Raw genomic sequence first — 23,388 nt, forward strand, 5'->3', positions numbered from 1 at the left:
GGTGTGTGGAGGTTTCCACAGTGCACCCATGCTCTTTGGGGAAGACATTTGGGGAATGGGAGTGGAAGTATTGTTTTTTTTTTTTTTTTTCTTAAAAGGCTTCCCAACTTTTCCCTTCTTCACTGAGAATCAGAAACTGAATCATCTATGAAACTATGGCCCACTCTACTATCCACACCAGGCCAGCAGCAGCCATACTATTTGATGTTTTCATTTTTTTTTCCATCTGCAGTGCCTCAAACAAAAGCCCCATTTTTATTATCTTTTGCTGGTACTACTACCAAAGCCTCCTGAATGGTTTTGTCTTCTTCCTGCTTTGCTGCCTACTAGAAGACTATGTTAACCAGACCAATTAGCCATGGACTTTAACCTCTAAAACCATGACCACAAAAAAGTCTTTGTAGAAGATTATCATTATTATTATTATTATTATTATTATTATTATTATTATTATTTGTGGATGCTTTGTCACAGTTCTGGCAGAGTAATATTAACAGGAAAGATAGAAACAGGTTCAAAGATGGAAACCAGTTCCTCCTCAGCAAGTCCTAAGAGGACTCACACAAAACTATGAATCACGTTTTCTGTGATGTGGAAAACATGTTAAAATGATCACGTGGTTTTTAATGACATTGAATCTAGTTCTATGTCTGGAGAAAATTGCCATGTCCTTCATTTGGACATGTTTATACTATTATTATGACCTCAACTAAATGACCACTCTTTCAAAGACATTTTCATTGATCTATTGCCTACTCTATGACATGTAGGCATTTTGTGTTTCTTAAAACAGTGGCATATACCAAAACTCTTTCCAATTAAATAATTATTTTATTGATTTGTAACATGTATAAATGCAAATTTGTCAGGTTTGTTTGTCAAGTATTTGTAGTGAACCTTATTTTATCCGTTTATAAAATAGAGTTAACAATGGAACCATTGGTGGACATATAGTAGGATAATTCCAGTAGTGTGATTTACAATACCAAATGCAGAGAAAGCTCAGTAGTGTTGGATATTATGGTTTTGTTCTATACCACATCCCTCACACACAGAAGATTGCCCAAATCACAGAAAGAGCATCATCTGCATGCAAGGAAGGAGAGGAGGGGTGTGGAGAGAGGGACTGGGAGATGGGGAGCTCCAGATACCTGATTTCTGGTGACTTAGCTCAGAGAAAACATAGGACAAGAACACTTCAGAGACACATGAAAAGAAGAAAGTGTAAGTAGATTTTGACTCAGAGGGTTTTGTTCAGATTAAGCTTAATATTGCCAAAGGAGCCAGACAACCTGAATGTCATCCCTACAAGAGCCCCCCACATTTCAGGTCAGTATTATCATCAGAGATATTTATTTATTTAACGTTAATTAATTCATCCATTACACAGAGGTAAACTGTTCAACAGCACAATATTTAGGATATATGATGTGGTTATTTACTACAGATAACTTTGGCAGAGTTATAAGCTCATCACATAGGTTTCCTCTTTGATAAGCAGTAAGTTTGTTTAAAAAAGAAATCAACCATAAGAAAAAAATATAGATTAATTTTAAGGGAGAAGGGGAGATAAAGAGAGTCAGGGACATTCAAAACCAAACTTCAAAACCTTCATACTCCTTTTATAAGGAAGCCTTATTACTCATCATTTGTATATCTAGTCTTTGGACCAGGTGTATATGGAATTGACTACTTTCAAACCTTGTGACCACACAATCACCTTAATGCAACCTCAGGTTCTGAAGGTTACATTGAGTACTGTGGAAGTGTACTCAGTTTTATACCTGTTGTTCCAATGAACCAATCTTTCATGAAGCAATTTCTCTATCTGGAAAATAGCAGTATAACTAATTTAGATGGAGGATTCCAAAAATGTGATTTTTAAGCATATTTTAAAGATAAGAGATACCATTTTATTTAGTTTTTGATTATAACAAAAATGATATAAAATATAAATGTAAATACTATCACCTCAGAGCATTTTATTTTGAATAATGAACGGTTAAGTTGGTTAGGGTAGTTTATGCCTACAATGCCAGAACTTGAGAGTTTATAAGGCAAGAAGGTTATAAGTAGAATAGACATTCCAAAGCAAACAGGAAAATGCCTGTGAGCCTTCAACCCTACAAAAACAAACAAACAAACAAACAAACAAACAAACAACAACAAAAAAAACCCTACAGGCAACTAAAGAATACTGGGAATGGGAGAGGTAGAAAAACACCCTAGGGAAAAGCATACCAATTGGTTATCCAATACCAAATCGTCAGACTGAAAACATACAAGTAGACTTACACAAACTGAGCAAGTTATATCTGGGACTGTGTGTGTGTGTGTGTGTGTGTGTGTGTGTGTGTGTGTGTGTGTGTGTGTGTGTGTGTTAACAATTAAAAGTGGCTGTGAATGAGCAAGAAGGGTTATATGGCCCTTTGGCTCAGCCACCAACTCCCTCAAGCTCTCCCTGGGAACCCACTGGCCACTGTGGCCAGGAAAAAATGTTAGCAGTCTTCTTTCTCCTTCCTCTCCTCCAATTCGTTTCCCAGTCTTGGTCCCACCTTTGTAGCAGAAAATCTGCTATGACCTCTCCTCTGTGTCTGCTTCCATTCTCAGGGTAAAAGCAGACCCAAGTGGCACACCCAAATTTTTTGTTCCCTCCTATCAACCTTCCCAATTTCCTCCTCTCCCAGTCAATCCCTCTTTCTTAGTGTCAGCTCCCAATACTTAGAAACAAATTTTACACAGGATCCCCAGCAGCCACACCTGAAATGATCTCAGGATCATTCTTTATCAGGCGAGCCACAACCTCCACACTCCTAAGGACAGGAGAGAGCAACAGAAAGCAAGGAATGGAATACCTATCCAATGAACACAAGAGCAGATATCAGCACCAAGAATTATAATCACTCCAAACCCGATGCCTAGACACTAGCATAAAAACAACAGTCAATAACAGACAAGACAGTATGTCTCCACTTAAGCCTAACAACCCACTATAGTAGGCTTTTGGATATGCAAGATAACTGAAGCATAAGACAAGTACTCAAAATAATTGTTAGGAATATGATCAAGGACCTTCAAGAACACAGAAATGAATCCATTAATGAAATCTATAAATAGCCAAATAATGAGTGTGATCAGACAAAAACTGTGTAAGACATGAAAGTGGCAATAAAATCAATAAAGAAAACCCAAACTGAGGAAAAATTTGAAGTGGAACACTTAGGAACTCAAGCAAGTATCTGAGAGGCAACAGAATACAAGACATGAGGCAATGAATACAAGACAGAAAAAAATGATATCTTGGTCAAAAAAATGTTAAATTTTAAAGAATCAAGGCATAAAACATCCAGGAAATCTAGAAAACTAGGGAAAATATGAGTTTTACTAATAATAGAAATAGAGTAAGGAGAGGAAACTGGGGTCAAAGGCACAGAAAATTATTTTCAACAAATTCATAGAAGAAAATTTCCCCAACCTAATAAAAAAGGTGATTTTTTCAAGATACAAGAAGCATACAGAACACCAAAGGAACTGGATCAGAAAACCAACTCCACACAGCATATTATAATCAAAACACTAAATGTATAAAACAAAGAAAGAATACTAAATGATTCAAGAGAAAATGACCAAAAAAAATATGAAGGCAGATTTATGAGAATAATATTTGACTTTTCAATGGAGACACTAAAAGCCAGAAGGGCCTGGATGAATGTTCCACAAATTTTAAGAGACCACAGATAACAGCCCAATCACTATACCCAGAAAAGTCTTCAGTCTCAATGGATGGAGAAAAAAAAACATCCAACCATAAAATCAAATTTAAGTAGTATCTATTGACAAGTAGTATCTATAGCTCTATAAAATATGCTAGAAGGAAAGCATCTATCTGAAGAGGTTAATATCATCCAACAAGGAATGAATAACCTCAGACAAGCAAATCAAAAGAATTTGGGTAAAACCTGCCATAGTCTGGCAGGCATTACCTCGTGACTATCTTGTGACTGTGAACTTCTACACTTCCTGGTTTCTGGAATCTGAACTGACTGGTTTCAGTAACTAATGGCCTATTCCCAAAAGGAGAAATCTTAGGCCTTAATTTTAGGGTGAAAGCATTTTGGTCTTATTTCTAAGATAGCTCCTTTTGGTCTCACAACTGAAATTTTCAGAACATTTCACCCCAATACTAAAAAATACACCTTTTCTCAGTAACTCATAGAACTTTTTCACAAACTTGCCACATACTGGGAAAAAGGGAAACCTCAATAGATATAAAAAAAATTAAAATAACATCTTTATCCTCTTTGATTGCCATGGATTAAATCTGGATAGAAACAACAGAGAGCTTACAAATTTATGGAAATTGAACAACCCACTGGTGAGTGGAAAATGGGTCAAGATAGAAATTAAGAATGAAATTAAAAACTTTTTAAAAATTGAATGTAAATGAAAACACAACTACCCAAACTTATGGGACACAATGAAAGTGATTCTTTTTTTGTTTGTTTGTTTGTTTGTTTTTCAAGACAGGGTTTCTCTGTGTAGTTTTGGTGTCTATCCTGGATCTCATTCTGTAGACTAGGCTGGCCTCGAACTCACAGAGATCCACCTGGCTCTGAAACCCGTGCTAGGATTAAAGGCAAGCTCCACCACCACCCTGCTTACAAAAGTGGTTCTAAGAGGCAAGTTCATAGGACTAATTGTCCACATAAAAATAATTGGAGAGATCTCATATTAGTAACTTAATAGCACTCCTAAAAGTTCTAGGGGGAAAAAGTAGTAGAAATAAATCCAAAAGGTGTAGGCAGTAAGAACTATCAAACTCAGGGCTGAAATCAATGAAACAGAAACCAAAAAAAAAAAAAAAAAAGGCAATATAAAGTTACAATAAAACAGAGTTTGTTCTTTAAACAAAAACAAATTGACAAAGGAAACAGACAATATTGACAAAACCATAGCCAAATTAACTAAAAGGCAGATAAAGAAAATACAATTAACAAAATTAGAGATGAAAAGGGGGACATAATAGACACCAAGGATATTCAGAGTATCATAAGAGCATACTTTAAAAACCTGTTTTCCACCAAATTGGAAAATCTGAAAGAAGTGGATAATTTTCTTCGTATATACCACCTACTGTCAAGAAAAGATCAGCAATTTAAGCAGACCTATAACCACAAGTAAAGCAGAAGAAATAATTAAAAGTCTACAATCCAAACAAGCACCAGGATTAGATGGATTTAATGCAGAATTCTACTAGACTTTCAAAAAAAGAATTAATGCCAAAGCTCCTCCAATTATTACACAAAGTAAAAACATGAGGAACATTGCCCAATTCTTTTTAGAAGGCCCCAGTAACCCTGATACAAAGAAAAAAATAAAATAAATTTCCCTTTTGAACATAAATGCAAAGTTCTCAATAAAATGCTTGCAAACTGAATCCAACAACAGGCAAAAAACCATCATCCAGCATGATCAAGTAGGATTCATGCCATAGATGCAGGGATGGTTCAACATATATAAATCGATAAATGCAATTTGCAGACTGAAAGAAAAAACACCACATGTTCATCTCAATAGATACAAAAATGTCTATGAAAAGTTGCAACACCACTTCATGAAAAAGTTATGGAGAGGTTAGGGACATAAGGGAGATATCTCAAAATGATAGAGCCAATTTGCAGCAAGCCCACAACCAACATCAGTCTAAATGGAGACAAGCTCAAAGCATTTCCACTAAAATCAGAAGCAAGACAAGGTTGTCCACTCTCTCCATACCTATTCAATGTAGTACTAGAAGTTTTAGCTATAGCAATAAGTCAGCTGAAAGATATCTAGGGGATACAAATAGCAAAGGAAGAAGTCAAATTGTCCTTATTCACAGATGATATGATTGTATACTTAAGTGACTCTAAAAATTCTATCTGGAAAATTATACAGCTAATAAACACTTTTAGCAAAGTAGAAGACACAAAATTAACACACAAAAATTAGTAGCCTTCTTATATACAAACAGATTGAAAATGAAATTGGGGAAACAACACCTTTCACAACAGTTTCAAACAATATAAAATATCTTGGGGTAGCTCTAACCAAGCAAGTGAAAAACTTGAATGATAAAAATTTTAAGACATTGAAGAAAGAAATTGAAGAAGATCTCAAAAGATGGAAGGATATTCCATTTTCATTTCTGTAAGATTAATATAGAAAAAATGACAGTGTGTCTAAGCATAGATTCAATGCAATCTCCATAACAATTCCAAAACAATTCTTCATTCTTCACAGATTTTTTTTTAAAGGACAATTCTCAGCTTCACACAAAAAAATAGGATAGCTAAAATCATCTTAAACAATGAAAGAACTGCTGAAGGTATCACCATCCCTGATCTTAAATTTTTCTACAGAGCTATAATAATAAAAAAAAACAACATGATAATGACATAAAACTGGCACACTGATAAATAAAATTGAATTGAAGACCTTGACAGAGTAGGGGAACACTCATCAATTGCTGGTGGGAATATAAACTTGTATAGCCACTACAGAAAACAGTGTGGTGATTCCTCATGAAGATGAGAATAGATCTACTCCAAGATCCAGCTATAGTACTCTTTACCATATTCCCAAAGGACACTTCATCCTACTGTAGAGATATTACCCAACTATGTTCATTGCTGCTTTATTCATAACAGCCAAAAATTGGAAACATACTAAATATTTATCAATGGATGAATGGATAAAGAAAATGTAGTATATTTCCACAATGCCATATTACTCGGCTGTTTAAAATGAAGTTTGCAAGAAATTGGATGGAGCTCGGGGAAAAAAAAAATCATCCTGAGTGAGGTAATCCAGTTCCAGAAATACAAATATGTAATGCATTTGCTCATATGTGGATTTTAGCTGTTAATTCTTTGATGAGCAAGCTACAATCTGCATAACCACAGGAGTTACATGTTGAGCAAGGGAATGAGTGTGGGGGTGAGGGGTCTCCCTAGGAAGAAGAAATAGAATAGCTAGCTATGGGTGGACACAGAGGGTCAGGACTAGGACGATCAATGGGGAGAAAGGGGGTACAAGGGAGGGAGTATGGGGAAGGACTGATGAAACTAAAGACAATTTGTGGAGTCATATCAAAACTTAATACAGTAGAGGCACTGTAAAACATGTGCATGTATGGAGGCGATCTGAATGAGATTCTCACACAGCAGGGGAGACATAGTCCCAGCAGGACATATCCTGTTGCCAAATGGAGCTTCTACTGCCAGGAATGTTATGTCTCACTGAGTCATTGGACAAAGGGGCTCCATGAGGACCCCAAACAACCTAGGCTTGGTTGTGCTCCAAAAACTGACAGTAAGTTCCTATCGCTGGAGACAACACCAATACAACTAATTGAACATGCAGAAGTTGAGCTGGAACTGGTGCCTATCTGGAATCTTCCCCTTCAGGAACTAGTGTTCATGATACTGGAAGATTCTCTGTACCCTACCAAAGGACAAAGGTAAACATCAACTCAGTTGCAAAATCTCTAATCTACAATGATGACCTGCCTGCAAGATACACTTGTGTAACAGTGACACAAAGCTTGGACACCAACCAACATCTTGCTTGACTTAAAGCCCCCTAGATGAGATAGAACTCACACCTGGAAATGTTCATGTGGTATAGAACCAGTGATCAGATTGGCCAAGGACCTAGAGGAAAATCAGATACCACTGTTCTGCTACAGGAACATGACCCTAAAATGAATCCTAGTGACATTTTTGCTATGCTCATAAATCAGACTTTTTTTTTTTTTTTGCTCAGCCATCATCAAAGCTTCTTCTTGCAGTAAATGGGAACAAACACAGAGACTCCAGAGCTGGAAAATGTACAGACAGTGAGAAATCTTGGAACTCTACATCCTAAATGTAGTATCTCATATATTGGGTTATGAGCCTAGCCTTTAATGGCTGAGCCATCTCTCCAGCACTAAATGGGGTATCTGTCAAACCCCTCCCATCAAGGCTCAGGAAACCTTGTGAAAGAGAAGGTAGAAAGATTGTAAGAGCCAAAGGGGATAGAGTACACTAAGGAAGCAAGGCCTTCTAGACACAACAGGACTGGATGCACAGAGACTGTGGCAGTATGCACAAGGCCTACATGGGTCTGATCTAGATGGGGCTCCAGTGCTGGAAGGAAAAGTAGACACAAGCCCCTATCCCTTACCCAGAAGCTATGTCTAATTGATAACCACTGGCAAATGAAAAAAATCAGTTCTTTCTAATGGAGCCTCACTAGGGAATCTTAGAGTTGATTGAGAGAAAACAATGATCAGAACATATGGTATGAAAAGACATCTATTTTCAACAAAAGAAAGAAAAAAGGGAGATATGGGAGGGTTCAAAGGAAGGAAGGGAAGAAAAAGAAGGTAGAAAGTTGCAGTTAAAAGATAATATCAAAAGGAAAAAAAGAAAGGAAGGAAGAAAAGAAGGAGAGAGGGGCTGGGAGAAAGGTAGCAAGAGTATCCTGGCAGAACAAGGAATGAATGATACAAGTTTAATTCCATAAGAATAGATCGAATTGCATATATAGACATCGATGCCTTATTAATTAAATGCACTTAGCAAAAGGAGTAGATTCCTATAAAAGCCTAAATATAAGAACTAAATGACACATAGTGCCATATATAATACACTTATACTCTTTGTTTCCTGGACTCCATTGAAATCTCCTTGACACTATTAAAATTATTCAAACCAGAATCCATAGGCTGTTCTGAACCTAGTTGTGCAGTGAGCAGAAGGCAAGCTTGGGAGCAGGAATTGATCTAGCATCCTGGTGGTCATTTCACACAACCGACTTGAGACTTTCTCTACCTTTAGAAGATATGTGATGTTATACACATCTGTATCCAGTAACAGGCATCTAAATCAGGAGTTCATCCTGACCTCCAGAACTGACAGTCTTAACACTCTAATTGAGAAAATACTGTGAAAAATTAAGTTTGAATTTTATCTGTCTCTTTACTAGTATCTATTTTAAGGACAAAAGTCAACTTGTTTTATTAATATTGAAGAATTTCTTATGAGATCATAGAATAAGCAAAAGTAATAATGTCTATTTCAATAATGAACAACTGTGTTTTCTAAAGAAATTACATACTTATTACTTTTAATGTCCTATCAAGTCCTTTAGTGAGTTCCTCATAAATGGAAGAAGGATACAATTTAAAGCTCATTGTATCTTAAAGCTCAATGTATTGTTTTATATGAATTAAAAGCTATTATCAACTTTTTATTTTACATCTACTCTCAAGTTAAGTTCCCATACATATTAAGATGTGAAAGCATACTTATACCTACCTGGTATTTCACTTTTACTTTTACTGTGCTTTGCTTTTTACTTTATTCTCAAATTGAGATATATCATTTCCAGATTATTAATAATTTTTTTCCAAAACCTAGGGCCAATTTTAAAAGTTTCCTCATGCTTCATCTGCGCTTAACTTCATATATTGTTTTTGTTCTGATCTTGCTTCTAGCATTTTACATGTTTCCTATTTTCAAGTTACTTTTTATTTTTCAACTCCTCTGTAATTTTCAAAGCCTAGCACTTTTGTTTTTCAAACTTATTTTAGGTAATTATATTTAAATTTTAATTGATTTTAAAAATATATTTATTGTTGTATTTCATCACTGAAAAACACAGAAACTTACTTCCTCTGGTTTGGGAAAACCAAGGAGTATTTACTTAGCATAAAGCAAGATGATAAATGGGCATCTTTGACATTTTTATCTGAGTCCATTTGCTTTATTCTCATAGTATTTGTCTTTTTACACCCATGTTAGTCATGACATGCATTAGGAGGCTATGCCCGCACAATTCTATTCTTTTCGTCAACAGAAATGTCTGTGTGATTCTACAGGTTTAAGTAGTACCAGGATAAGAGTGTTCATGTCCCCTGGCCTCCGTTCCTCCCTTACTCAAGTTGAAATACATTGCTATACAACTTTGATATTATATGATAGGCAGGTAAAATGTAACATTTTTTCTGTATTGTTCTGATACAACATTTGGCTGACCTATGTTTATCACTTTAGCATTGAAAAAATGTTACAAACAGAATAAATGGAACGAATCCTATTTACTGTCATGCATTAACATGTGCCTTTATCTGGCTGAATATAATTCACATGCACAACATTACATTTTCCAACAAAGGATACAGAAAAATGACTAAAATTTGATCAACCTGAACACTCTTATTGACTAGAGAGGGAAATAAGATGCAAAGTACATATAATAAAGCAGAAAATTATGCAAATTTTAAGAAAATAATTTAGAAACACTCTCTAAGAGATGAAGAAAGGAAAAGTTTTGAAGCCTTAAAGGTTGCTTATTGAAGAAAGATGGCATTTGGATAGAGATTAAATGAATGGAAGGTGTTTTGAATGGGTATTGGGAGAAAGGGTGGCTTCCCAAGCAGAATGAAGAGTAAGAAAGACATAGAGACACATAAAAGGCAGTTCAGTGTTGGTTCAGTTTAAGGATTACCTGGTGAAGTAGGGAATGGAGAGATGCATGTAGCCTAATGAGATATTTAAAGATCCCAGGGATTTATGATTGATAGGAAAGACTGACATCTCTAGAATTTATTGAATTTCTTTATTGACCACTATTTATTGAAGCCACATTGTGTAGCAAATAATTTTTGCAGGTCCTCTATGATGTAATCTTAAAATAATTTTATTACATAAGTGTTCTCTATTCCATTTTATAGATATAGGAAAAAATAAAGAACTAAAATGGCTGATAAAACTTGATTCATTAATAAAATAAGCTTCCCTGAGCCAAGTTTCCAATGCACTTCCTGTGTCAGAAGCCTAGCATGATTACAGAGAGGAGTGAATAGAAGAAGCAGAAAATGGACAGTGGAAACATTGTTGTTCTCTACAATCTTTTTAAAACCCAAGAGAAAGGTGATTGGAGCTTGCTGGGTAAGGTTTAGTCAGGTAGTTTTGTTTCCTTATTAGATTGTTCCTTCCAAAAGCACCTAATGAGCAGGTGTGTAGGAAAATATTCTATAAAACTTCCTTAAAAGCACAATCTTGACTTCTCTGAAAAGGTGTAATTCCACACATATGACTGCCAGAATCCATATCCTCTTTTCTCTGTTTGCCTCCTCTTTCTTCCTCTTTCTCCTGCTCCCTCTCTTTTGCCCTCCACCTCCTTTTTCCTTCTCCACCACCACCTCTGTCATCAGTAAGGCCTGAAGCTATGTGGTTCGTGCTTATTACTCTCAATACAATAGTAAGCCCTTACTTAATAAAAGTGATGATGGATACATGTAGGATTATGAATGAGTTTGGGAACTCGGTGGAAAAAACAATGAGTGGATAGGATTGGAGAGGAAGACGGGAAGGAAGGAAATAAAAAAAAAAACAAATGTGTATTTCAAAATATGGGATCACAAGGACTGAATGTTGAGTGGGGGTACAAAAAGGCACCCAGTAAGAGAAAAAAATGCATAATTTTGTATTAAAGGCTTTATTCCACAGCATTGAACAATAACATCAGCAAGTTTCATGAATTTTGAAAACACTCTCTTTTGTTTCTTTTTTATTGAAAATAGAGTATGCTCTCGTACAGTACATCCCAACCAGTTTCCCTCACTCCTCTCCTATCTGCCCCCTCCAACTCTCCTCTCCCACAGATCCACTCCCCCTCCATTTCCTTTTCAGAAAAGCGCAAACCTCCAAAAGACAGCCCAATAGGACAAAAAAAAAAAAAAAAAAAAAAGATACAATAAGACAAGGCAAAAGTCTTGAGGCTGGACAGCAACTCAGTAGGAGACAGTCTCAAGAGCAAGCAAAAGAGTCTGAGGTACACCTGCTACTACTTTTAGGAGTCTCACAAAAACACCAAGCTAACAGCCATTACATATAAACAGAGGACCTGGTGCAGACCCATGCAGGCCCTGTGCATGCTGCTTCAGTCTCTGTGAGTCCATGCAAGCACTGCTTAGTTGATCTGTGAGCTATGTGCTCCTGCTGTCTCCACTCCACTTACTCGTGAAATCTTTCCTTCTCCTTCCTCTGGGTTTCTCCAATTTCTAGGTGGAGGGACCCAATGACCCAATGAATACGGATAGCTCCAGTTTAGGACTCTCTCTCTCTCTCTCTCTCTCTCTCTCTCTCTCTCTCTCTCTCTCTCTCTCTCTTGTCTCTGTCTTTCTCTCTCTACAATATCTGGCTGTGGGTGTCTGCATCCATTCCCATCTGCTGCAGGAGGAAGCCTCTCTTATGATGACTTGACAACAGATTGATCTGTGAGAATAGCAGAATATCATTAGGAATCATTTCTTTAATTTTTTAAGACTATTCATGTTTGGTTCTACCCTAGGTCTTTGGGCTATCCCTTCTCCAATTTCTGGCCATTCAAGCAGTGTCAGGCATGAGCTCCCTCTTGCAAAGTGTGCCTCAAGTTATTGGACATCTTCTTTTTAATATTTACTTAAGTCTTATTGCATCTTGTTATACCATGTTCAGCTGATACTCTGGGAGGCCTGCTCTTTTCTGAAGAAAGACAGAGGAGACAAGGATCTGCGGGCAGAGAAGCTGGTAGGACTAGAAGGAGGGGAAATTGCAGTCTGGATGTATTGAAAACAAAAAGTAAAACCAATCATGTTCAATACTTGCTAAAATTCACTAAAACTAGTTAGTTTAGCTTCCCAGAGGTTTTTTTTTTGTCTGTTTGTTTGTTTTGGTTTGGATTTTTATGTTTTTCCTGTTTGTTTCTTTGTTGTTTGTTGTTTGTTTTGGTAACCTTAAAATATGATTGGTCATGATTATTTCCACCATAATTATGGTCTTGGATTACCACTGACCGTCATATTTTATTAGTATCTGCTTAGTCACTGTTCCTCCATCCCCCCTTTTTCCTTCCCTTCCCCCCACCTTCCTTCTTTTCATCCATGCTTCTCCTCTCTTACATTAATGTTGGGTCTTTAAGGACCTCTCACACAGTCCTGAATAGGGAAGTGAGGATTGAGAAAAAACAGATAGAAAAAAATAGAGACATAAAAGAAAAGACAGAGACACAGGGTAGGTTCAGGAGGGCTCTCCCTCAATACTGCAGCATCCCCAAGTTTATTTCTCACTGCCTTTTTATACAGAAGCAAGGAGGGCAAAAGACCTTCCACACTCAAGGACACCATAGTTCAAGAAACAAACAAGCATAAACACCTAATTCTCAAGACATCTTGTGACCACGCCTTTGGCCAAACATCCTGTTATCCAGCCTTGAAGGACATCTGGTAACCATTCTTTTGGCCAAACATCTTGTTATCCAGCCCTAAGGAGCAAAGACAAGCTTGAGCTCTCTGACCTTGAGTCAAGATGGAATCAAGCCACAAACTGGAGTCACTGTGGGCTCCCACATATTAAAATCAAACAACTTACAAAGAATAGTAAGGACCATAAAAAATGTTTGAAACCAAAAACTTATTCATCATGACTGATGCCAAGTAAACAATCTAAATGCTGGCTTTTTTTTTTTCACCCTAACAGATGGATCCAGTAGTCAAGAAGTATTGAAATTAATAGCACCAATTTTCTACCAGAATAAAGTTCTCTTGTAAAATCTAATGGAAAATAGGATAAGAGTTCTCAATCAATAAATTAATAATCATGCCAATAAGAAAAAAAGTGTACTACAAAGTTCCAAATTCTGCTATGTATGTTAAGATGGGATGCCAGAACTGGAGGATTGATAGAATGAGTAATTCTGGCTAATTACTGCCAATGTGTTCTTATCTTACCTACAAGTGGGAAGTTATAATAGTGTAATTCAAAAATCTAGAAATTAAGGAAATGTTTGCTATATTAGTATAATAGAGAATACTTATTTGTGGAGTTGGCAACATATAGCATGTTTATTCCGATATGTTTTTTTTTTTTTTTTTTTTTTTTTCCGGAACTGCCAACAATGCCTTGTAAAATGTATATTACTCATCTGTTTATGAAGTAAAAACTAAAACTTTCACTTTAATACTTTTACCTTAAAAATCATGGGAGCGGTAACATGGTCACATAATGAAATGTAGTGCAAATAAAAGTTTTACCCTGTTCCTTGGTAACATACATAGAACTTGTCTATAGCAACAATTCTGAAAGTTTCCCCATGGAAAGGAAATGTAATAATCTGAAATTCAAGAAATGTCTCATACAAAATGAAAAATGATTTCAAGGCTGTGCAGTTGGAGAATTGGCTCTCAGTGATGCATAATGTGCTCAGGACTTAACTGTTTCACAGTTCTGTGACCTTCAATAAAATAACATCCGTAATAATTACAATAGCTGTAATATGAATACACAATTGATGCCCATCAGACACCACGGCTCAGCAAAGCTCTTATTGTTTCTCTCAGGCCCACACATTTGTGAAAGGGGCATCCCAAACTTCATATTTATTTTTCTAAAATTATGTTAATTTCTTATTTATTTCAGGCATTACTAGAGACTCAAAATTTACTGCGCACTCAGGTTGCAAATTTTACCTTCAACCTTGGATTTTCAGGGAAGTTTTACCACACAGGTAAGAAGTAGCTTTGTGTTCCTCAGGCAGCTACATATAAATAGGATAGAGAACTTTAAATGTTTCATAAGTAGTAGACATAGGATGTCTATATTGATTATGAAGGATGGGAAACTTGGGTGCACTGTATGAGTAGCTAGATCCAAACATCACAGAGTTTGTTTACTTGGCAAAAGCTTCTAAATTCAAAGGCAAAAGAGATAGCACATTGACTTTAGAACTCTGTAAGAGGAACCATCATTGTTATGCAAAGTGTGACTGTGCATTCTTTTGTCTGTGTCGTGTAGGCAAATGCACAGTGTAGAAACAAAGATGACAGCGGCATCACTAAGATGAACAGAACTGTAGCTAGAGTTTTCCTGCCTTGCCCACAGTCAGGACAAGTCTGTCACCCGCCAGTCCCACAGCTGCTCAGACCTGACCAAGTAAACACAGAGACTTATATTGCATACAAACTGTATGGCCGTGGCAGGCTTCTTACTAACTGTTCTTATAGCTTAAATTAATCCATTTCCATAAATCTATACCTTGCCACGTGGCTTGTGGCTTACCGGTATCTTCACATGCGGCTTGTCATGGTGGCGGCTAGCAGTTTCTCCCTGCCTCAGCCTTCTGCTTCCCAGAACTCTCCTCTCTCCTTGTCCCACCTACTTCCTGCCTGGCCACTGGCCAATCAGTGTTTTATTTATTGACCAATCAGAGCAATTTGACATACAGACCATCCCACAGCACAGAACTGGGCAGAATCTTTGGCCATCAAATGGTTGAGTGATAAATACTTTGGTATATATTATTTTAATGGGATGTGTATTTTATAAGCTCAAAGAATGCAGTTGACTCTAAAGGTCATCTTGTTGATTTACCTTCCTGTGAAAATTTTTTCCTAAAATTATTTTTGCTTAATCGAACTGATATATATTAAAATCCTCACAATCAGTCATGCATTTTCCCCACCTCCTTTCAATTATCTTTCTGTTTATTCCCAGCCCCTCAACAGACTCTCAAAACAGGCTTGGTGTTTACATACTTTATGTTCTCCAGTGTCTTGTTTCTTTGCACCCTCACATTCAGATTTTGACTTTTACCTTGAGAATATTAGTATTGTGCCATGTTACATTAGAGTACAGAGAACCATGTTCATAAAATTTATTGTCTTGCATTGATAGAGAAATGGTAGTAAATTACAAGTTGGGGCCTCTGTAAAGAGGACATTCAAGATCTTTACCTATGTGTGCGTTTGGCTGTAAGTTAAATGCTTTGTTTAAGATGTTAAATTGTAGGTTCACAGCATCTTAGAGGAAACATATCATGGTCATCTTTATGCACTTATGCAGCTTATTGACTCATTAACAATATCCCATCAAAGGTAGCCTGTAATCATCCTAGAGGCAGCTTGTTTACTCAAGGAGTCTGTCTAACCCAAAGTTCAGTGTGGTTTATTAGGAGAGTAAAGTAGAAATGACTTATTTTTTTTTCCTGATGTATGTTAGTTAAACTTTTTGTTCTACTTTGAAATATTTAAATTTGTTTAAAGTAGTAGAAGGGGAATTAATACTTAACTAGTTGATAAATCAAATGATCGTATATCTTAAAGGGCATTTGAAGAGAGATTGGGTCATCATCTCTTCACAAGCAAGGCAATTTTAGCTTATGATTTTTAAAATCACTATGATTTTGCAAATCTTCTTCAAAAGCCTCCTTAAGAAATGAGTTCAGCCTTAAGAAGCTCTGACTATGAAGTCATAAAGCAGATAACTGTAATGGCTGTGTCTGCTCATGCAGGGGAATAAAGCTATGGGATTACTTGGAGTTCATATACAAACAGTACAATTTTGTCTTAAATAGTTTCATAGTGTAAGCAAATCTGTTCTCTTGGATATCTAGATAGCCACCTCCGTTTTTTATTCCCTTCTCATACCTCCGTTTTTTATTCCCTTCTCATACTTAGACATATTAAACCTGCCAGACAAGTTCAGAGTTTGTGTTGATGGAATTTATGGTACTTTTTATTTCTTCTTTATCATGCTGGGCATGTGTATGGTACATATCCATTAGGAAATAAACAGGACAGTTTTTGTTAATATTTTAAAAATATTTATTAAAATACTCCCCCAAAGACACATTTTAATTATATCTTTTAAACAGACTTCATTGACTCTGAACTGGAACTAGCATAGCCAAAAAAATAGAAAGAAAAAAGAAAAAGATAAAGAAATGATGATGGAAGAAATATTCCATAATGTGATGCTACAGTGATACCTCACTTAGCAAATAGGACACATGTATGTATAAATACATAAATCTTAAGAATTTAATTTTCTCCACATCAATATATTTTATTTGACTGCTCTGTTGTGTTGTCTAAAGGGGTATAAAATATCATTTTTCAAGAGTGTAATCATATCATGTTGAGTTCATATCAATGCATTTAAGCTTCAGACATTTCCTCAAGTGCTGAATGCTGTGATGCCCTCTATCATAAAGGCATACCTCATCTCTGGCTAGTCACAATTCTATCTGGAGATTTAACCTTATAGAAAAGCAGGTTGAAAGCCAAGGAAGTTCATTCCTTCTGTGTGCTTGCGGCTGTGATGTGTAACCATTTTCTCCCAGGATGGTGTGATTTCCCAGTACATGAGGATACTGATTGATAGACTTCATTATTCTGAAGACATTTAATCTCATGTTTCTAGTGTAGCAGTGACTATTGCTGCATGGGTTAGACTTCGTCATTTCTTTGTATTTGTCATGTGTTCTTCCCTATCCACTTCTCTGACCTTCGTGTTAAAGCCAATCTCACCCCAAAATGTCATATTACTAAACCTTCCCTAAAAGTTATTTGTCCACCGGTGGCAGATTGAAAGAGGTACACATAGTGCTGATTAAAAAGAAAAAAAAAAATAATGAAAGTGGGGGATTTAGGATGAATTTTTTTATAGTCTGAAAATGTTTGCATCTTAATTGAAAATACATCATGAAAGCTCCACCAAATGGAAACCCCACCCCTGAGTGAGGCCACCTTCTGGGAGAGCTGTGCATTTTAGTTTTCACTGGACATGATTTCTAGTGAGCATTATTGCTGTTATTATAATTTAATAACCAATTAGACCTAATCCAATCAATAATTGTCATGAATCATGTTTGGAAATTGGTTAAAATTGTTTTCCCAGGTTGTCACATTTACTCCCTAACAATTGACTTCGTTAAATATGTGTTGACTTCAAAGATAAAAGGAAGGAAATGGCTGTCTTAGTTTTGTGATTTTTTTTTTTTTTACTTTTCCATATACACTGGGGATTAAAAGACCAGACATTAGAGACAGATGGGTTGTGCTGAAATCAAGCTTTGACATTTTACCAACTATATAAACATACACAAAATATGTAACCTTTCTGTGCCTCAGTTTCCACATCTAAAAAAGATAATATTACCTCCCTTACATGTAGTTTAAGTGCTCATTATTAGTAATTTTGGAAGTATTTTGTATGAGAATAAAGGTCTATGGAATCCTAATTTAACTCTGTTTTCTAATTTGGGGATAGTAGGTATCTTTTAATATACATTTATTCACTAACAAGGATCATCATGTGGTTAGTATAGGTGGTTTTTGTTAGGTTTCAAACCTTCAACAAATGACTCAGGTGTGTACTTAACATCTCAAAGCAGACCTGCTCAGACAGGTTCTACCTGCATTCCTCAGTCCCTACCTATTACAGGATCCTCTTGACTAGTGTAACCCACCCCCTACTCAAAACTTCTCCAGCCCATGGTGATAGGCTGCTCTTCCTTATATAATCCAACCATTTTGGTTACCTGTCCTCTGTACATATGGGCCTCCTGGCTGCTGCTCCATGTCCCCTGCCCTTCCCTCCCTTTCCAACTCCCCACTCTTCACTTGGCTCCCTCGAATCATGGCTACTCTGAGCTCTCCCAGATGTGTCTACCTCTGGCTATACATTCCCACTGATATTTAATCAGCTTTCTCCTCCACCATAACTAAGAGCACTCTTATTTCCTTTTCCTTTTCATTTTTTTTATTCATCTATATATTCACCTATAGAAGGTCATACCAGGTATTGAATAAAAGAAAAATTTAAAAAAATATGTCTTCACATTTAGAAATTAGAATATTTCATGCATAATGAGCATATTTTTGTGTAAAAGAGATGAAACAGACAATGGAATATTTTGAATCTTATTTTACTCTTACAACTTTACCTTTAATCTGTTAATCTATAGTCTAAATCTTGCTAAAAAGCATTGTTTATTGGGTCCATGGCTGTAGATTAGTTGTAGAGCACTTGTCTTGTGTTCAGAGTTCAACCCTTAGTAATGAAAAAGACAAAATCAAAAACCTTATGTGGACAGATTTAAAGAGCTTTCAGAAGCATGTCATTATCTCAAAGCAATGATTCAGCAAAATTGGTGACAAGAGAATAAACCTTTTGTAAACGTTACTCTGACTTAAAATGTATGCTCTAGGAAACAAAAAAAGGTTAAAAAAAAAAGGATCGTATTTTTAAAAGTACAAAACCTACTTTAGTTTATATTAATGATCATTTCGACATAATTTGGCTTAGTTTAGGTTTAATTGGAACACAGCCAACTTAATACCTTTAACTGATATCTATATGGTCATCATGAACTACAAATAACATTTTAGTCTAACTTAAGCATACATGAGAATTGAAAAAGTATGTGCTTTGACTGCCAAAATATAGCATTTTCATTTATAATGAAAATTACTTAAAATTCTACTGTGTTCTACCAGCATGACTCGCTATCATATTTTTCATTAAACTATATAGAGTGTCAAGGGTCAGCCTCATGTGGCTTTGGATTATATGACCAGCATAAAATAAGAGAATGGTTGGCAGAAATTAATCTAGGATATTTAAAAAGCAAGAAGCCTAAAAAATGTCACTTGCAACCTTGCCTAGAGTATTTGTCAATTAGCATAACCTCTGATACAGAATTGCTTATATTTTATGATCAGTCATTCAACTGTTTATATCAATATTCTACAAATTGAGCAATTGACCTTGTTCCTGGTCAAGGAAGCGTTCTGTACTTCCTGCCACACACAATAACGATCAGTAGAGCTGAAAGGGAATGAAATATTTCCTAAACCCACTATGCTCAGAGAAAAAAAATCTGGTTTTATTTGATGGAAGAAAGCAATTCTTTCATCATTTGTGACATAAGTGACTCTTTCAAATGCATAGCTCAGTGTGTTTAATTATGGAGATAAGAAACACCTGTAGCATAAGTGTTTCACCAGTGGAAATGGTAAATGCTTCTTAGCTTGGTTTTCAACATTAGATGGTCTTAATACACAAACATAAGTCAAAGACCTTGGAGTCTGATACCAACAGTTTTAGACAACTTATGGAAATTATGAATGTTGTCTACCAATCTCATTCACAGAATTTCATAAATTTCTAAACTTCATTAACCCTGTATGATATGAAGCTGCTAAGGTCATTGACTGTTTTTAAGAAGGCAGAATTAAGTCATTTTAGTAGTCATTGTTCTAGGAAAGTAGCATACTACAGTACAGCTTAATGGATCCAATGTTTGCTTTTAAAAGGTGTGATCTATGCAGGCTGAATCTTTAAGAATTTATAAAAATATGTCAATTAAAAGCAAAGCAATTAAACATCAGCTGGCTTGATTTTCAGAAGATGTTTGTAGTCTATGCACTTCTGTCTGGAAGTCACAACGTGAAGTGCTTTCGTCAATTGATCTCATTGACTCATTACTAAGACCTATGGCAAAAGTATTTGCATCCTTGTTTTAAACCAGGAAACTAGGACTCAGAATTATACCTCTTCAAAATCAAACAGTTAACTTTACAGGAAAGAAGGGACTCTGTTCCTGGATCTAAATCCAAACTGCCTTACCCACTTCATATCATTTCTTCCATGACTGAGGACATATTTTTTATGGGACATGCAAATGGAACATTTTAAGAAACATTTAAAATAAAATTAATACATAGTCCCTTAATTTAATAAATAGCAAAAATTTAAACACCCACCTATTAAATATATTGTGTTATGAAAGAATAAACCAAACAAAAGCACACTAGAAGCCAGAACATTTTTAGATTTCTTATATAGTTTAGTATTTTGAGAATATATAACACTGATTGCATGACTAATTTCATAACATTTTAAAAATTTGTCTAAATTTTATTAAATTATGTAAAATACATATAGCTCTATACAGAAAAAATCTTTCTGGAGAGCTGCAATATGATAAATACACTTAGAAATATTTTTATGTCTTTCTTTCAGCTGTAGTATCACAGTGCTCTTTACATGCATTGGACTGAAAACTGATTATAAAATGAGAAAGATATACTAATTTTCAACTGATTCTAAAATCAGATTTCTTTTAGAAACAATTATAAGATTCATTGCTAAGGTTTAATGAAATTCTTAGGGTTTATATAACCTTTATTATAAAACATAAATAAAAACAATGTTGTGTTAAAATTGGAGATCTATGTGAATAGTATTAACTTGAACCATAAAGAAGCAACAGTACTTACAGAATAACTGTTCAGTTTTAAATTAAGACTGAAAGATTTTAAAGAAGAATCCAAAGGTAGTTCCCACTGGTTTGTTCTTCAGGATAACTTTGTAGTTGTTCTATTTCTAATTTATTTTATTTTATTTTGACTGTATAGATCACTTGTACTTTCCACATCCCTTCGATAAGTTCATGAAATTTTCATAAATAAATGGACCTAACAAAATTCATCAAACTATCTACTCAGTTTCATACACACATACAAAATATTTGAGAAAAAGAAGTGATCCTCTCTAATCAAATTCCTTGCATACAGTAAGAAATCGTGAATTATATGTGTTTGTGTGTGTGTGTGTGTGTGTGTGTGTGTGTGTGTGTGTGTGTTTATTGTTTATTCCAGCCTGTGCTCACAATTCCAAACACCATGAGCAGTGAGTCTTAAACTGCCACTTTGATCAGCAGTACCCATCACACAAGACTCATGCCCCTTGTCTCGGATGTAACTCTGAATAAACTCATTCTTGTCTGTTTAGAGAATAGCGTGAAGAATTAAATAAATCTCACAAAAACAAGGCCACCATTGAAGCCGTTGTCGCTAATGTTTTGCAGGAACTGAAGAGGAAGATGAAGGGGATGACCTTCTGCTGCGGTCTGTGGATGAGTTCTGGTGGTTCCCTCACATGTGGAGCCACATGCAGCCCCACCTCTTCCGCAATGAGTCATCGTTAGTGGAGCAGATGATTCTCAACAAAGAATTTGCCCTGGTGAGTAGATTTGATTGTGGCATTTCTCCTCTATGGGTTGTGATCTAATAACAGCTTCTGAAAATAAGGGACTGAGGTGAATCCCATAAAAATAGAATGAAGAAAAATATCAAAGGACATTACATACATTCAGGATTCTGGTTGCTTTGTGATATTTTGTGCCAGGTATGTGTGTATAGGCACATTGTGATTACATATAGTTGTAAATACATATCATACACACGTAAGTATATTAAATATAGATTAGTTCTATACAGAGTAATAAAAATCGGTATATTTTCAAGGCAACTTTCAGAAAGCTAACCTCTTATTAAAAGATTGTTCTAGCATCCAAAATAAAAAAGGAAACATCATACTTTCTCCATATTTAAGTATGGATAAATTAATTTTTTTTCAGCAATTACTCTCAAACTTTAGCGTGTCTTTTTCACCAAGAAAATATTCCAAACACAGACTGTAGGTTCTTCCTTCCAATTTCTGGTTCAGTAGATCCACAGAGACTCACGACTTGCATTTCCAAAACTTTTCCAATGGACACCTGTATGGTGGGAACAATCATCCCCAGTGTCTAAAGGGGCAGACTGTTGTCTGTTTTGTGATCTAAACTAAGAAAGCTTTTTTTTCTACACATTTTAATAATTGAAAATACTACTGAAGTAACTGTAATATTTTGCAACATATAAGAGTAATTTCAGGAAGTTTGGATTTCCAAGCCCCTAAGGAAGATGTCTTTGGAATATTGCCCCACTCCTGCCCTGTACTCGGCTGCTTTCCCACCACCATTGTGCAGTAAAGTTGGGAAAACAGACCTTACTGCCTCATGTCCAAACATGTGTCTATCTTGCCTTTAGTAAAAAGCTTGCCTGCTCTTGTTTTAGGTATTACTTGAGCCCTCTGTCCTTCCAAAAATGTAATAAAAGGCAGAAATCTGGTCCTCAGAAAAATCGTCACATGTGTACTCTCATGTTTGCATAGTGGGCATGTTATCACAAACTGTGGGAATCCTCCCAAATGCCTGGAGCTCTCTGTTCTGGACGCCATCATGACTACCTGCAACTCCTCTGAACCATGCCATTGCAGAAACCTTCAGTTTTGAATTGTCATATTTGGATACATAGGCCTCAAATGAATACAATGGAATCCTATAAAGTTATACCTGGTTGGTTATTATTAAAAAAAAAATACTTTACTTTTCTCTCTAAGTTTCCAGGGCAGAGTTATACCTACATATAGGGAGTCCAGACCATAAATATGGAAACTAAAATCATGGACTGGAGCACCAAAATACCTTAATTGAAGTCTTCCTTCCATGAATGGTTGCTTGATGTAGTACAAATCGCTTATATGCTCTGTGTCCTGGTTTCTCATACACAAAAGAATAAGGAGAATAGGAAGAATTACTACACAGAGCTGCTAGGCAGATGTAGACTTATTTCTAAATGGTCTTATTAAATAAAAACAAAACAAACAAACAAACAAACAAAACACACACACACACACACACACACAC

At 35.8% G+C, this 23,388-nt stretch overlaps 1 protein-coding gene across 1 annotated transcript in view; it reads left to right on the top strand.

Annotated features, from left to right (window-relative positions):
* Ndst4 (N-deacetylase and N-sulfotransferase 4) overlaps nucleotides 1-23,388 on the top strand; it is a 307,351-nt gene that overhangs the window by 123,629 nt on the left and 160,334 nt on the right. The window contains exons 3-4 of the mRNA XM_028859117.2: nucleotides 14,490-14,577; nucleotides 21,724-21,878. Of these exons, the coding sequence (XP_028714950.1) occupies nucleotides 14,490-14,577; nucleotides 21,724-21,878 (243 nt within the window). The remainder of the gene's footprint in view (nucleotides 1-14,489; nucleotides 14,578-21,723; nucleotides 21,879-23,388) is intronic.

Source organism: Peromyscus leucopus, chromosome 6 (assembly GCF_004664715.2).
Source record: "Peromyscus leucopus breed LL Stock chromosome 6, UCI_PerLeu_2.1, whole genome shotgun sequence".
In the NCBI taxonomy this organism is placed as follows: domain Eukaryota; kingdom Metazoa; phylum Chordata; class Mammalia; order Rodentia; family Cricetidae; genus Peromyscus; species Peromyscus leucopus.